At 68.2% G+C, this 11,836-nt stretch overlaps 1 protein-coding gene across 2 annotated transcripts; it reads right to left on the bottom strand.

The window, feature by feature from the left end:
• Positions 1 to 21: 21 nt before the first annotated feature.
• SLC16A3 (solute carrier family 16 member 3) lies at positions 22 to 8,677 on the bottom strand. 2 transcript variants are annotated; one of them, XM_059671590.1, is made up of 6 exons: positions 8,520 to 8,677; positions 4,932 to 5,071; positions 3,699 to 3,946; positions 1,975 to 2,118; positions 951 to 1,718; positions 22 to 715 (listed from the first exon to the last, which is right to left on the bottom strand). In XM_059671590.1, exons 3-6 carry the CDS (start codon positions 3,919 to 3,921, stop codon positions 444 to 446), a joined length of 1,407 nt encoding a protein of 468 aa, XP_059527573.1. In that variant the 5' UTR covers positions 3,922 to 3,946; positions 4,932 to 5,071; positions 8,520 to 8,677; the 3' UTR covers positions 22 to 443. The 2 variants fall into 2 exon arrangements, with proteins under 2 accessions (XP_059527573.1, XP_059527574.1); XM_059671591.1 differs by lacking the exon at positions 8,520 to 8,677 and adding an exon at positions 7,889 to 7,913.
• Between the last annotated feature and the right edge of the window lie 3,159 nt (positions 8,678 to 11,836).

Genomic DNA, 11,836 nt, shown 5'->3' with positions numbered 1-11,836 from the left:
ACACCTCAAGCCAAACTCCGCTCTTCCTACACGCAGGTTTATTCCAGACTTCCAGGGGAGCAGAAGGGAGCTGTCCCCAGACGCTCAGGGTGGCGCAGGGCATGGCGGGTGCAGTCAGGGAGGGAGGGCCTGGCCCCACCCTCTGATTAAAGTCTCCGAAGGGTGGGTTTCTAGGTCCTTGAGCCCAGCTGTGGGCACCGGGCTCTCCTGGGGTCAGCAGGCTGGGTGCCGGGTGCCGGGTGCCGACGGCTTGTAACCTAGGGCTTGGCTTCACCACAGATCTGCTTTGGAATGACACGGTTCCCACCCGCCACCTCCCCCGAGAAACTGATCAGGTGACGATCCCCTGCTGGGGGCCCCCCAGCCTGAGATAGTCCTGTTTGTGAAATAAATATGAACCTTGACAGCCTCCGTCCGGTTCCCTGCGCCCCGCCGCCCCGAGCTCAGACGCTGGTTTCCGGAGTGTGAGCCACCTCCCCTTTCTTCTCAGGCTCCGCCTTCAGGAAGTGCTCCACCTCCCTTGAGTCCACCCTGTCCCTGTTGTCCCTGTCGTCAGCAGGGGGCTTGGGGCTCTCGCCCTCCTTGGTGGCCCCCGCAGGCCTCCTCCTGATGCAGAAGAAGTTTCCGAGCAGCAGCACCAGGGAGGCGGCCAGCACCTCAGCCCCAGCCAGGATGAACACGTACTGGTAGACGTGTGTGGCGTCCAGGAGGCGGCCTGCGGAGGGGACAGTGTCAGCATGGCTTGGCCCCCACCCCAGCGTCCCGTGCCTTCCCAACACCTGCTGGCTGTGCGCTGGAGGCTGGGGGGGGGGGGGGGCGCCGGTGCCTGGCGAGGCCGGGCAGGGCGAGGGCTCCCTCCTGCTCAGGACCCTCCCCCAGCGAGTCCCCTCCCTGGGATGGGCCAGTGCTGGAACCAGGGTCTGGCCAGGGCTCCCCGCGGCCCAGCTCACCTCCGGACGGGGGTCCGATGAGCACAGCTATGGCCTCCAGCAGCAGCACGAGGCCGATGGCGCTGGAGAAGGTGTGGGTGCCCACGAGGGCCATGAGCACCTCGAACTGCAGGGCGCCCACCATGCCATAGGAGATGCCGAAGAAGACGCAGAAGACCACCAGGCCCCCGTAGTCGCTGGCCGTGGAGCCCGCGAGGTCGGTGAACCCGTTGAAGAACATGGCGAAGCTGAAGAGGTAGACGGAGTAGGGGCGCACCTTGGGGAGCCCCGCGATGAAGCCGGCGGCGGGGCGGGAGAAGATGTCGACGAAGCCCAGCACGGTCAGCAGGAAGGCAGCCCGTGTGTCCGGCGCGCCCAGGTCCTTTGCGTGGCCCACCACGAACACGGGCGGCACGAAGAGCCCCAGCACCATGATGGAGGCAGCCGCCGCGTAGACGACGAAGCCACAGTTCCTGAAGACGCTCAGGTCCAGCAGCCGCCTGGCTGGCCTCTGGGGCCCGGGCCCCCCCGCCCCCGCCCCCGCCCGGGGCGCCTCCAGGGGCCGCATGAGCGCGGCGCACACACAGCAGTTGAGCAGCAGGCCGCCCAGGATGAGGAAGCCCCCGCGCCAGCCGTAGTGGTCCTGCAGCAGCTGCCCCAGCGGGGACAGGGCGCACAGGAACACGGGGCTGCCTGCCGCCGCCAGCCCGTTGGCGACGGGGCGCCGCTTGTTGAAGTAACGGTTGAGCATGATGAGCGAGGGCTGGAAGTTGAGCGACAAACCCAAGCCTGCAGCAGGGGGAGCAGGGGGAGCAGAGGGTGAGAGCTGACCCTGGCCCTGCCCACCCTCTTTGTGGGTCTGAGGGGCGTCAATGTGGGGAGACGGTGTGCGCACAGGGCCCGTCACCGCCGGACCCGCAGGAGACACAGACGGGAAAGAGGAACAGGCTGGCGCCGGGGTGGGATGACAGGGGACTTCGCCTCCGCGGACCTGACCCGTCACCGTCCCCTCGCGCCCTGCCCCACCCCCCTGGGCCCCGCTCACCGGTCAGGACGCCCGTGGTGAGGTACAGCTCAATGACGCTCCTGCAGAAGGAGGCGGCCACCATGCCCAGGGACGCCAGAAGGCCGCCCACCAGCATGACCGGCCGGCAGCCGAAGCGATTCACGCACACGCTGCAGAGAGGGCCTGGGGGGGACAGCGTGAGTGGCAGCCCACCCTCCCCACGCCTGGCCCAGCTCCCCGCCCAGCCTGAGAGACCACAGTTCACGTGAAGGGCTTCCCCGGTGAGTGTCTCCTGCTGGTGGTCCCCAGGCACTGAGAACCCACCGTCTGGAAGAGGGGCCCGACCTTGGGCGCTGGGACCACACAGCCTGGCAGGTGAGGCTGGGCCAGCGGCTCCCAGACAAACAGGCCCGTCCGGGCCAGATGGGCCCCTCACCTGTCCCAGCCCCTCACCTGTCCCAGCCCCTCACCTGCCCCTGACCCTCACCTACTCCTGGCCCCTCACCTGTCCCAGGCCCTCACCTGTCCCAGCTCCTCATCTGTCCCGGCCCCTCACCTGTCCCAGGCCCCTCACCTGTCCCAGCCCCTCACCTACTCCTGGCCCCTCACCTGTCCCAGCTCCTCACCTGTCCCAGCCCCTCACCTACTCCTGGCCCCTTACCTACTCCTGGCCCCTCACCTGTCCCAGCTCCTCATCTGTCCCGGCCCCTCACCTGTCCCGGCCCCTCACCTGTCCCAGCCCCTCACCTGTCCCGGCCCCTCACCTGCCCTGGCCGCTCACCTAGCCCTGGCCCTCACCTGTCCCAGGCCCTCACCTGTCCCTGGCCCCTCACCTGTCCCTGGCCCCTCACCTGTCCCAGGCCCCTCACCTGTCCTAGGCCCTCACCTGTCCCAGGCCCCTCACCTGTCCCAGCCCCTCACCTACTCCTGGCCCCTCACCTGTCCCAGCTCCTCACCTGTCCCAGCCCCTCACCTACTCCCAGCCCCTCACCTACTCCCGGCCCCTCACCTGTCCCAGCTCCTCATCTGTCCCGGCCCCTCACCTGTCCCGGCCCCTCACCTAGCCCTGGCCCTCACCTGTCCCAGGCCCTCACCTGTCCCTGGCCCCTCACCTGTCCCTGGCCCCTCACCTGTCCCAGGCCCCTCACCTGTCCCAGGCCCTCACCTGTCCCAGGCCCCTCACCTGTCCCAGGCCCCTCACCTGTCCCTGGCCCCTCACCTGTCCCTGGCCCTCACCTGTCCCAGGCCCCTCACCTGTCCCTGGCCCCTCACCTGTCCCAGGCCCTCACCTGTCCCAGGCCCCTCACCTGTCCCTGGCCCCTCACCTGTCCCTGGCCCCTCACCTGTCCAGGCCCCTCACCTGTCCCAGGCCCTCACCTGTCCCAGGCCCCTCACCTGTCCCAGGCCCTCACCTGTCCCAGGCCCCTCACCTGTCCCAGGCCCTCACCTGTCCCAGGCCCCTCACCTGTCCCAGGCCCTCACCTGTCCCAGGCCCCTCACCTGTCCCAGGCCCCTCACCTGTCCCAGGCCCCTCACCTGTCCCTGGCCCCTCACCTGTCCCTGGCCCTCACCTGTCCCAGGCCCTCACCTGTCCCAGGCCCCTCACCTGTCCCTGGCCCCTCACCTGTCCCTGGCCCCTCACCTGTCCCAGGCCCCTCACCTGTCCCAGGCCCTCACCTGTCCCAGGCCCCTCACCTGTCCCAGGCCCCTCACCTGTCCCAGGCCCTCACCTGTCCCAGGCCTCACCTGCCCCTGACCCTCACCTGTGCCATACAGCATGGCCAGCAGGATGGAGGAGATCCAGGCTGTGTCACTGTAGCCGATACCAAACTCAAGCATGAGCTCCTTGAAGAAGACGCTGACCGCCTTGGGGAAGGCGTAGGAGAAGCCTGTGATGATGAAGCAGCCCAGGAGGACGGCCCAGCCCCAGCCCCCGTCAGGGGCCTTGACACCGGTGGGGCCCTCGTCCACCACGGCCCCTCCCATGGCCAGGAGGGCGGGTTCCGCGTCCCTGAGAAGGAGAAAGCCAGGCTGTCAGGTGGCCGCCCAGCCACCACCCAGGAGTGAGGACGGGCATAGGACACAGCGCGGGCTACACCAGGCCATGCCCCTCCTCGGCCCGGCCCAGCCCCCAGCGGAGCCCAGCTCTGGCCGCTCCCTAATAGCCCCGCCTGTGCCCCCGCTGGTGCTGGGCCCACCCTCCTCCAGCGGCTCCCACTCAGCTGGTTCCAGGGGGCTGTGGCTTTTCTGGGCTCAGCCAGGGCTCAGTTCCCCCCTGGAAGCAGCCAGCACCCTGCGCCCCCGCCCGCCCCTGAGCCTGAGGCTGAGGCAGCCAGCACTGCCCACACTAGGGCGATGAGGGACCTGGGCCCGATCTGGGGGTGGTGTCCGTTGAGGCCTAAACTAAAGCAGGCCAGCCTTTCTCCCCACTGCCAGGGAGATGGGCTGCCCCTGCTGTGCACTGACCGAGGGGGAGCGGGGGGGTGAAGATGGGGGCAGGTTCACCCAGGGGGGGACAGGCCGCTGCCCTCTGTCCGCACGGAGGACCCCACCTCGTCGCCCTGCCCACCCCACTCCTCCACCGTTAGGAGGCACAGGCCACAGCCCCCGGGAGAGGCTGAGGCCTCGGGCATTCAAGGAAGAGCTGGGGAGGGCAGCAGGGGCCCAGCCCAGTTGCCCTCGGAGGCTGGAGTTTAACCTCTCGCGCGAGGGCGGGGTGGGCAGGGCGTCCAATCAGCCCTCTGGAGAAAACCACGCTGGCCCAGGCTGCCCAGCCAGGAGGGAGCCTGCTGCACCCATCGCCCCACAAACCCTGCAGCAGCCCAGAGCTGATCCCCCTGTTAAATCCCCAGGAATTCGGCTTGAGGCCCTGGAACCTAGGGCCCGGCTTCCAGCCGGAGATCCCCCCACCCCCCACCCCCCACCCCGTGCCCCTCCAGCCGATCCTGGCACCAAAAGTCTAATCCCAGATCAGCCTGGCGGCCCCGTCCACCCACCTCACTGGACAGAAGCTGTTCCAGGGGGGAGCCGCCTCCCGGTGCGGGTGTGGGGAAGGAGGCCCGTCACGAGGCCGGGCGGTTCAGCGCCGCCCGCCTGCTGCCGCCGCGTCTGTCCGTCTGTCCGTGCCCGCCGTGTGCTGTGGGGAGACGTGATGTGTAGCATTTGCAGATCCTGTGGTATAAACACTCCACCTGCTCTGAGGCCAGCCACTTCCTGATGTCCCCTTCCCATCAGCCCGCCCGCCTGCCCCCGGGCTTGCGTCTGTCCTGGCCCTTTCCCGCAGACCCCCCTGGCCTGGCACCTCCCCCAGGTGGCCCACTATGCATCAGGGACCACAGGGACCCTGGGGCAGGACTCCAGAGAGGACGAGGGCCTCTGCCCTGGACAGCTGAGCTCAGGTTCAGGGTGGAGGGCAAGGAATGTGGACATAGGACAACTCCCCACCCAGCACCCAGCACCCAGCACCCTCCCACGGTGCTATGCCCTCGGGGGGCCGACCGACAGGTCTGGGGGCCTGACTCGGGGGATGTTTTCCAAGGGCTTCCTGTGTGAGTCCACGCAGCAGCTGCTGCCCACGGACACCACTATTCTGTGACCAGACCCTGAGTGCCAGCAGGCGGTCAGGGTGAGGACGAGACAGACACAGCCCGCTGGAGCAGAACAGCGCCCCCTGTCCCCGCCCCTCGCTGGGTCAGGGACTGTTCTGGGAAACCGAGAGAAGCTCTCCCCTCCCTGCACCCCGGCCTCAGTGCCCTGGACGTTCCTGTCTTCAGCGAGCAACCCTGGGGTGTTTCTGAACCCAAGGGTTGCGCAGCGGTGAGGGGTGGCTGACAGGTACCCAGGGGCCCCCCAACCAGGGAGCCCCTCCTCCTGCAAACTCGCCTGCAGCCCCGTGGCCTGGCACAGCCCGGAGTGGCCCGGAGTGGCCCGCTGTGTCTGAGGCACACGGGGAGCCCGCAGCCCCAGCAACCCCCAGCTGCGGGACGGCCCCCACCCCACACCCCCCCAGCCGGTCCTCAGGAGGCTTCTCAGGGAGGTGTTGGTTTGCATGTGGTGGGCGGGGGCGAGCAGGGAAGGGGCGGGAGAGCGGGAAGGGGGAGGCGCTAGGTTTGGGGCAAAGGGAGCAGGACCCTACAAATGTAGGGATGCAGAAAAGGGGCGGATCTCCAAGAGCAAACGGCCCCTGCAGCCAGCCAGGCGGCCGGCGGGCGGGCGTGGGAGAGGGAGGAGGGCCTGCCAGGCTCCAGCCGCTGAGGTTCCCAGGAAAACCCTGCCGGTCAGCCGGCCGGGATGGGAGGGGGGCCCTCCCTGCGGTGCCCAGGAAGACAGCAGGGGCACAGGAGCGGGTACATGTCGCCTGGGTGGCCTTTGGTGACATTTACCCTCCCAGGGAAGCATGCAAGCCATGTTCCAGCCCAGAAATAACCTCCCCGGCCTGGGAAGCCGATCTCCCAGGTGGGGTGTCTGTGCCGCTTCTGGGCCAGGCAGGGCTCCAGGGGCTCTGCCCCCCCCCGCCCCCCAAAGCCTAGACATGGGAGAGCTGAGCAGCGAAGGGCTGGAGGAGTGGGCACGGGGCCCTTGGAGTTTCCCGTTCAGCAGCTCACACATCTGAGATCCAGAAAGTCTGCCCCCCGGCTGGGTGCAGGCCCCCAGCTGCCCCACCCTCCCCACCGGTGAGCAAAGCTGTGTCTGGAGGGAGGTGCCGGCCTTTTCCGGGTCATGGTGCCCCCCACCACCGGCCCGCCCTCCTTCCCCTGGGCGGCCGCCGTGCCCTGCCTGCCCGGGGCCCTGCGGGCTCTCCGGTGCGCTCCCATCTTGCAAGGCTGGGGGGGGGGGGGGCAGACACTGTCCCAGCGGAGCGGGGGGCAGGGAGAGGGAGCCAGGGACCCCGAGCTGCACACGCCCCCCAGCTTCCGCTGGGCACACGGGGGTCCAGCCGGGGAGGCGAGGCGGGCGCGGGCGGGCAGGATGCTCCGCCGCCGGGACGTGGGGGACGTGACCGCGCGCCGGGAGGAGCCGCCGTATTGCCTGGAGTAGGCGCCCGCCGTCCCTACCGTAATGGCCGGCGCGCAGCCACGTGCGGGGCCGCCGGGTCAGGTCCCGGAGCCCGGGCAGCGCGGAACCCCGGCTCCCCGGGCGGACCCGCTTCCTTTCCCTCCGCGGGGGCGGCCCACACCCGGGTCGCCGCGATGGCGTCCCCCGCCGGCCCATTTCACAGATGGGAACGGAGGCAGCGCTGGGCGGAGACCGGACCGCCCGCCCCGCCCGCCCCGCCCGCCCCGCGCCGGCCCAGTGCGCCCAGCGCCCAGGCCTGATGGGTCCGTGGCTGCGTGGCGGCCTCTCCACCCACCACCTCCCAGAGGGCAGCCCAGCCCCCTCCACACACGCGCCCGGCCCAGCCCCCCCCCCCCGTGGCTGCCCCCCCACGGTGTCCCCCGAGCCAGGGAGAGCCAGGTTGCCTCCCGGGGGGCAGCCCTGCCCCAGGTCACATGGGGTCACCACAGAGTCCGCGCTGTGACCAGGCTCCATCCCACACCAGGCTCTGTCCACACAGGCTGCTGGGCAGGAAGGCCCACGCCCGCCTGGACACTGCCCCAGTGTCCCCAGGGCCTGGGCAGGCGGACGCTCACCTGGGAGAGAGGCCTCCCCGCCCCCCCCCCCCAGAGGGGCCAACCTCCAGGACAGTCCTCCCTCCCAGGACCCACCTGACCCAGCTGACCCCTGGGCCTCGCGGTGAGGCCTGGGACCCTGGAAACACCCACACAGCACCCACCTGCTCCCGGCCTTGCACAAGCCCCGAGGCCTGGGAAGCACCCAGCTCAGACCACCCAGCCCGGCCATGGCCACACACACACGGTGTCTCTCGCCCCGACGCCAGGCACCCCGTCCCCCCCCCACCCGTGGGGCAACACCCACTTCCCGTGCCCCCTCACACAGTCGTGCCCCCACACACCTTCGGCCACAGGCCTGGCCCACCAAGAAGGTAGGTGCCTTATCGACCCATTTTCCTGTAGGTAAACCGAGGCCCCACCTGGTTTGCCCACAGGCGGGCGGATGGGGAGGAGGCGATGCCAACTCAGCCCACCGGCCTGGGTGGGCACCCGCTGCCCCCGGCAGGTTTGGGCCGGGGCGTGTGGCGGTGAGGCCAGAGGGGAAGGACAGGAGGGTGAGGCCGGCCTGGGCAGCCCCCCTTCTCCCACTCCCTCCGCGGGAACCCCACCAAATATAGCCCGCAGGCCTGGGCCGGGCTATTTATACCCGGGGCTCCCGGCCTCCGGGCGCAGCCGCCTCCTGGCCCGAGCCCAGCCCCGGGGCCGCCCGACGGAGGGGCGCGCCTGCCGGGCAGGGGGAGGGGACAGCGGGCGGCCCGGGTCCGAGGCACCGCCGGCTCTCCGGAACCCCTGGACCGGGACCCCGGCAGGAGGGGAGGCTAGTCCGCCCCGGGCGCCCGGACCAGGAGACGAAGGGGCGAAAGGGGCCGGGGCTGGGGCGGGGCCGGGGCGGGCCGGAGGGTCCCAGGTGCAAGCCCCCGGCCCCCGCCCCCGCCCCCGCGCCCGCCCCGCGGAGCATCCGGCCGAGCCTACCTGCGCCCGCTCGCTGGCCCGCGTCCGCCCGCCCCGCTGCCCGGCCCGCGCGCTGGGGGCACCGGTGCTCTGGTCGCCGGCGCGGCACGTCCCCCGCTCACGTCACGGCCGCTGGCGCCGCCCCGCTGCCCCGCCCGGACCCCGCGCCTCGGCGGGGGGGGGGGCCTCCGTGCGCCCCGACGGCGTCGCCGGCCCAGGGACCCGGCGACCCACCCGGGAGGCGTGGCCTCTCCCGGCCAGTCCCGCGCCCTCCGAGCTCGGGTTCCGGCCCCGCCATCACCCCCCCAGGGCCGCTCGGCGCGCAGGCTCCCCAGCTCGGCCAGGGGCCGGACCCCCTCCCTCCCCGCCCGCGCGCAACACCTGAACCCCATGTGGCGAGGTGCCCGCGGTCCCCAGGGGGTTCCCACCTCCGGCCGCCTGTCTCAGCCCTGGGTCCCCCCAACCCCCGCAGCCACCCCGGGGGCTGCGCTCCCCTCCAAACCTGCCTTCCCCCGGGGCCGGGAGCCCGCGCTGCCTGGTGATCTTGGGCGAGGCCGGCACCCCCTGAACTTCCGTTTCTCTCTGCGGCTCCCCGCCTGCCGGTGAGGCCGCTGCCCCTCCCGTCGCGCACCCAGAACCGGGACGCTGCTCCCCATCCTACACGGTGCGGACACGCGCCCAGGGCCGGGAGGGCCCCGCTGGTCGGAGGCAGGGTGCTCGAGCCCCACTTTTGTCCTCTGCACCCGGCAGAGCTACGGCTGGAGAAGGTGCGGGAATGTGGCCTTGGGTGGGGGTGGGGGTGGGGGGCGCAGGAGCTGAGCTGGAACCCCAGGTACTTTCCACCTAACCATCTGCAATGGCCCCCAAGCCTCCCAGCTACAGGAGGCGAGGGTCTGGCCCAGCTGGTCCAGAATTGCGGGGCGGGGGAGGCAGGGCTTGCAGAGTGAGCATCAGTGTCGGGTCACCCCTCCAGGGGCCCCTGGCACCCCCCCCCCCCCAGCAAAGGAGGGACAAACCGGCCTCCTGGCCCCGCCCCGCCCACCATCCGACTCCCCTACTAAGGTACCAAGTCCACTGAGGCCTTTGCTTTTTAAAAATGTATTTTTTTATTGATCTCAGAGAGGAAGAGAGAGGGAGAGAGATAGAAACACCAATGATGAGAGGGGATCAGCTGCCTCCTGCACGCCCCCGACAGGGGATCGAGCCGCAACACCGGCTGTAACCAGGGCTGTAACCAGGGCACATACCCTGACCAGGAATGGAACCCTGACTTCCTGGTTCATAGGTCGATGCTCAACCCCGGAGCCACGCGCTGGGCTCTGCTTTTACTGTGGGTGCCAGAAACCCCGCCCCTGCTCCGGCCCATCCTTCCCCCTCCTTGGTCCCAGGTGTTGGCAGTCCCTGCGCAGGTGCCCTCAGGCCCTGGAATGGCTCCCAGGAGCGGTGTGGCCAGGGCTGTCCCAGGACCACCTCCTGGCCGGCTCCCCCTTCCCAATGCATCTGTCTGGAGGAGATGGACAGAGGGGGGCCGAGACCCCCACTCTGCCTGTGTGCGCAGATGGAGGGGTTCTGAAAGTGCCGTTGGAAACCTGGAGAAGCTTCTGAGGGTGGCGGCACCCCGAGGGGGGCGTGGGGCAGACCTCCGTTCCACCAGGGCCGGGTCTTGGGTTCCAGGGGACCTTCGGGCCTGACGGAGCCTCCCATCCTCAAAGCGTCCCCTCGGCTCCCGGCCTGTGGTGCTCCCAGCCACCACCTGTGGACAGGATCGGGCGGGACAGGCCGGGTCGCACGAAGAAAGCTGAGTCATGGGAAGGGCATGCCCGCCAGCCGTGACCCCTGCCCTGCGGTCCAGGCTCCTGACCCTGCTCCCCTGAGGGACCTGGCGCACAGCCAGCCTTCACTCTCCTCCACACCTGCGGCCACAGTGCCCGACTCCAGGCTGGAGAAGCAACCGGGGCAACCAGCCACTCCCTCTGCGGCCCTTTTCCCTCACATCTCTTCCAGCTCCAGAGCAATTAACATATTAACCAGCTCCCAGAAAAACTCACCTATTAACTGCTCGGCCAGCCCGGCTGTGGGCAGAGGCCAGACCCCCAGCCAGCCTGCCCAGCCCGGCCTGACCCAGCTGGGCTCCCTGCCCGGGGTGGGTGTTAGGATTGGCTGTGAAGAAGGGGTGGGTGTCATCCTCATTAATCACTCCTCCCCCCACGCCCCACCCTCTGCTTTGTGGGTCTGGATTGGCCTGTTCTGGGCGTATCACATAAAAGGAGTCGTGTGCGAGGTGTCGCGTGTGACAGGCTACTTTCACGTAATACAGCTGCCCAGGCTTTATCACTTCATTCCTTTTTTTTTTTTTTTTTTTTGGTTAATCCTCACCCGAGGATATTTTCCCAATGATTGTGGTCCACAGGCCGGCTGAGCCAAACCGGCCAGGGCACTTAATTCCTTTTTATGGCAGAATGATTCCATCCATCCATTCCACTGTATGGATGGACCACATTCATCTGTTGGTGGACATTTAGGTCATTTTTCACTTTTTTAAAAATTTAAATTTATTTATTTTTATTGATTTCAGAGAGGAAGGGAGAGGGAGAGAGAAACATCCATGATGGAGAGAATCATGGATTGGCTGCCTCCTGCACGCCCCCCACTGGGGATGGAACCCCCAACCTGAGCCTGGGCCCTGACCGGGAATCGAACCATGGCCTCCTGGTTCCGAGGTCGATGCTCAACCACTGAGCCACATCGGCCGAGCTCACTTTTTTTCTTAATTAATTAATTTCCTCACCCAAGGATATTTTTCCCATTGATTTTTAGAGAGAGGGAAAGACAGAGAGAAATACTGATGTGAGAGAAACACATCAATAGGTTGCCTTCTGAATAACCCCGGGCCCGGACCCGGGGCGGGGAGGAGCCTGCAACCGAGGTACATGCCCTTGACCGGCATCTAACCTGGGACCCTGTGATCCGCCGGCCAAAGGGTCTGATGCTTGATCCACTGAGCCAAACCAGCTAGAGCACTTTTATTTTCTTAGAGAGGGGAAGGGAGAGAGAGAGAAAGAAATGTTGATGAGAGGGTGTGACATCAATTGGCTGCCTCCTACACGCCCTCAACTGGGGATGGAGCCTGAAACCAACCAGGGCATGTGTCCTGACTGGGAATCCAGCCCGTGACCTCTCCGTGCATGGGGCCCCCAACCAGCTAAGCCGCACGGCCAGGGCCATTCCCACCTTTTTGCTGTCGATAACAACACATTCCTGTGAAGTCTCTGTGGACCTGTTTTTATTACTCTTGGGTACAAAGGCAGGAGGCGGCCTGCTGGGTCACACAGTCCTTC

The sequence above is a fragment of the Myotis daubentonii genome, chromosome 16 (assembly GCF_963259705.1).
Source record: "Myotis daubentonii chromosome 16, mMyoDau2.1, whole genome shotgun sequence".
NCBI classification, from domain to species: Eukaryota; Metazoa; Chordata; class Mammalia; order Chiroptera; family Vespertilionidae; genus Myotis; species Myotis daubentonii.
This window is presented reverse-complemented; position numbering and strand designations above follow the sequence as displayed.

Coding starts and splice junctions, on each gene's coding strand:
- SLC16A3 (XM_059671590.1), bottom strand. CDS start 3,921: ATGGGAGGGGCCGTGGTGGACGAGGGCCCCACCGGTGTCAAGGCCCCT. Junction 2,119..3,698: donor GGCCATGCTGTATGGCACAG/GTGAGGGTCAGG, acceptor TGTCCCCCCCAG/GCCCTCTCTGCAGCGTGTGC. Junction 1,719..1,974: donor CACCACGGGCGTCCTGACCG/GTGAGCGGGGCC, acceptor CCCCTGCTGCAG/GCTTGGGTTTGTCGCTCAAC.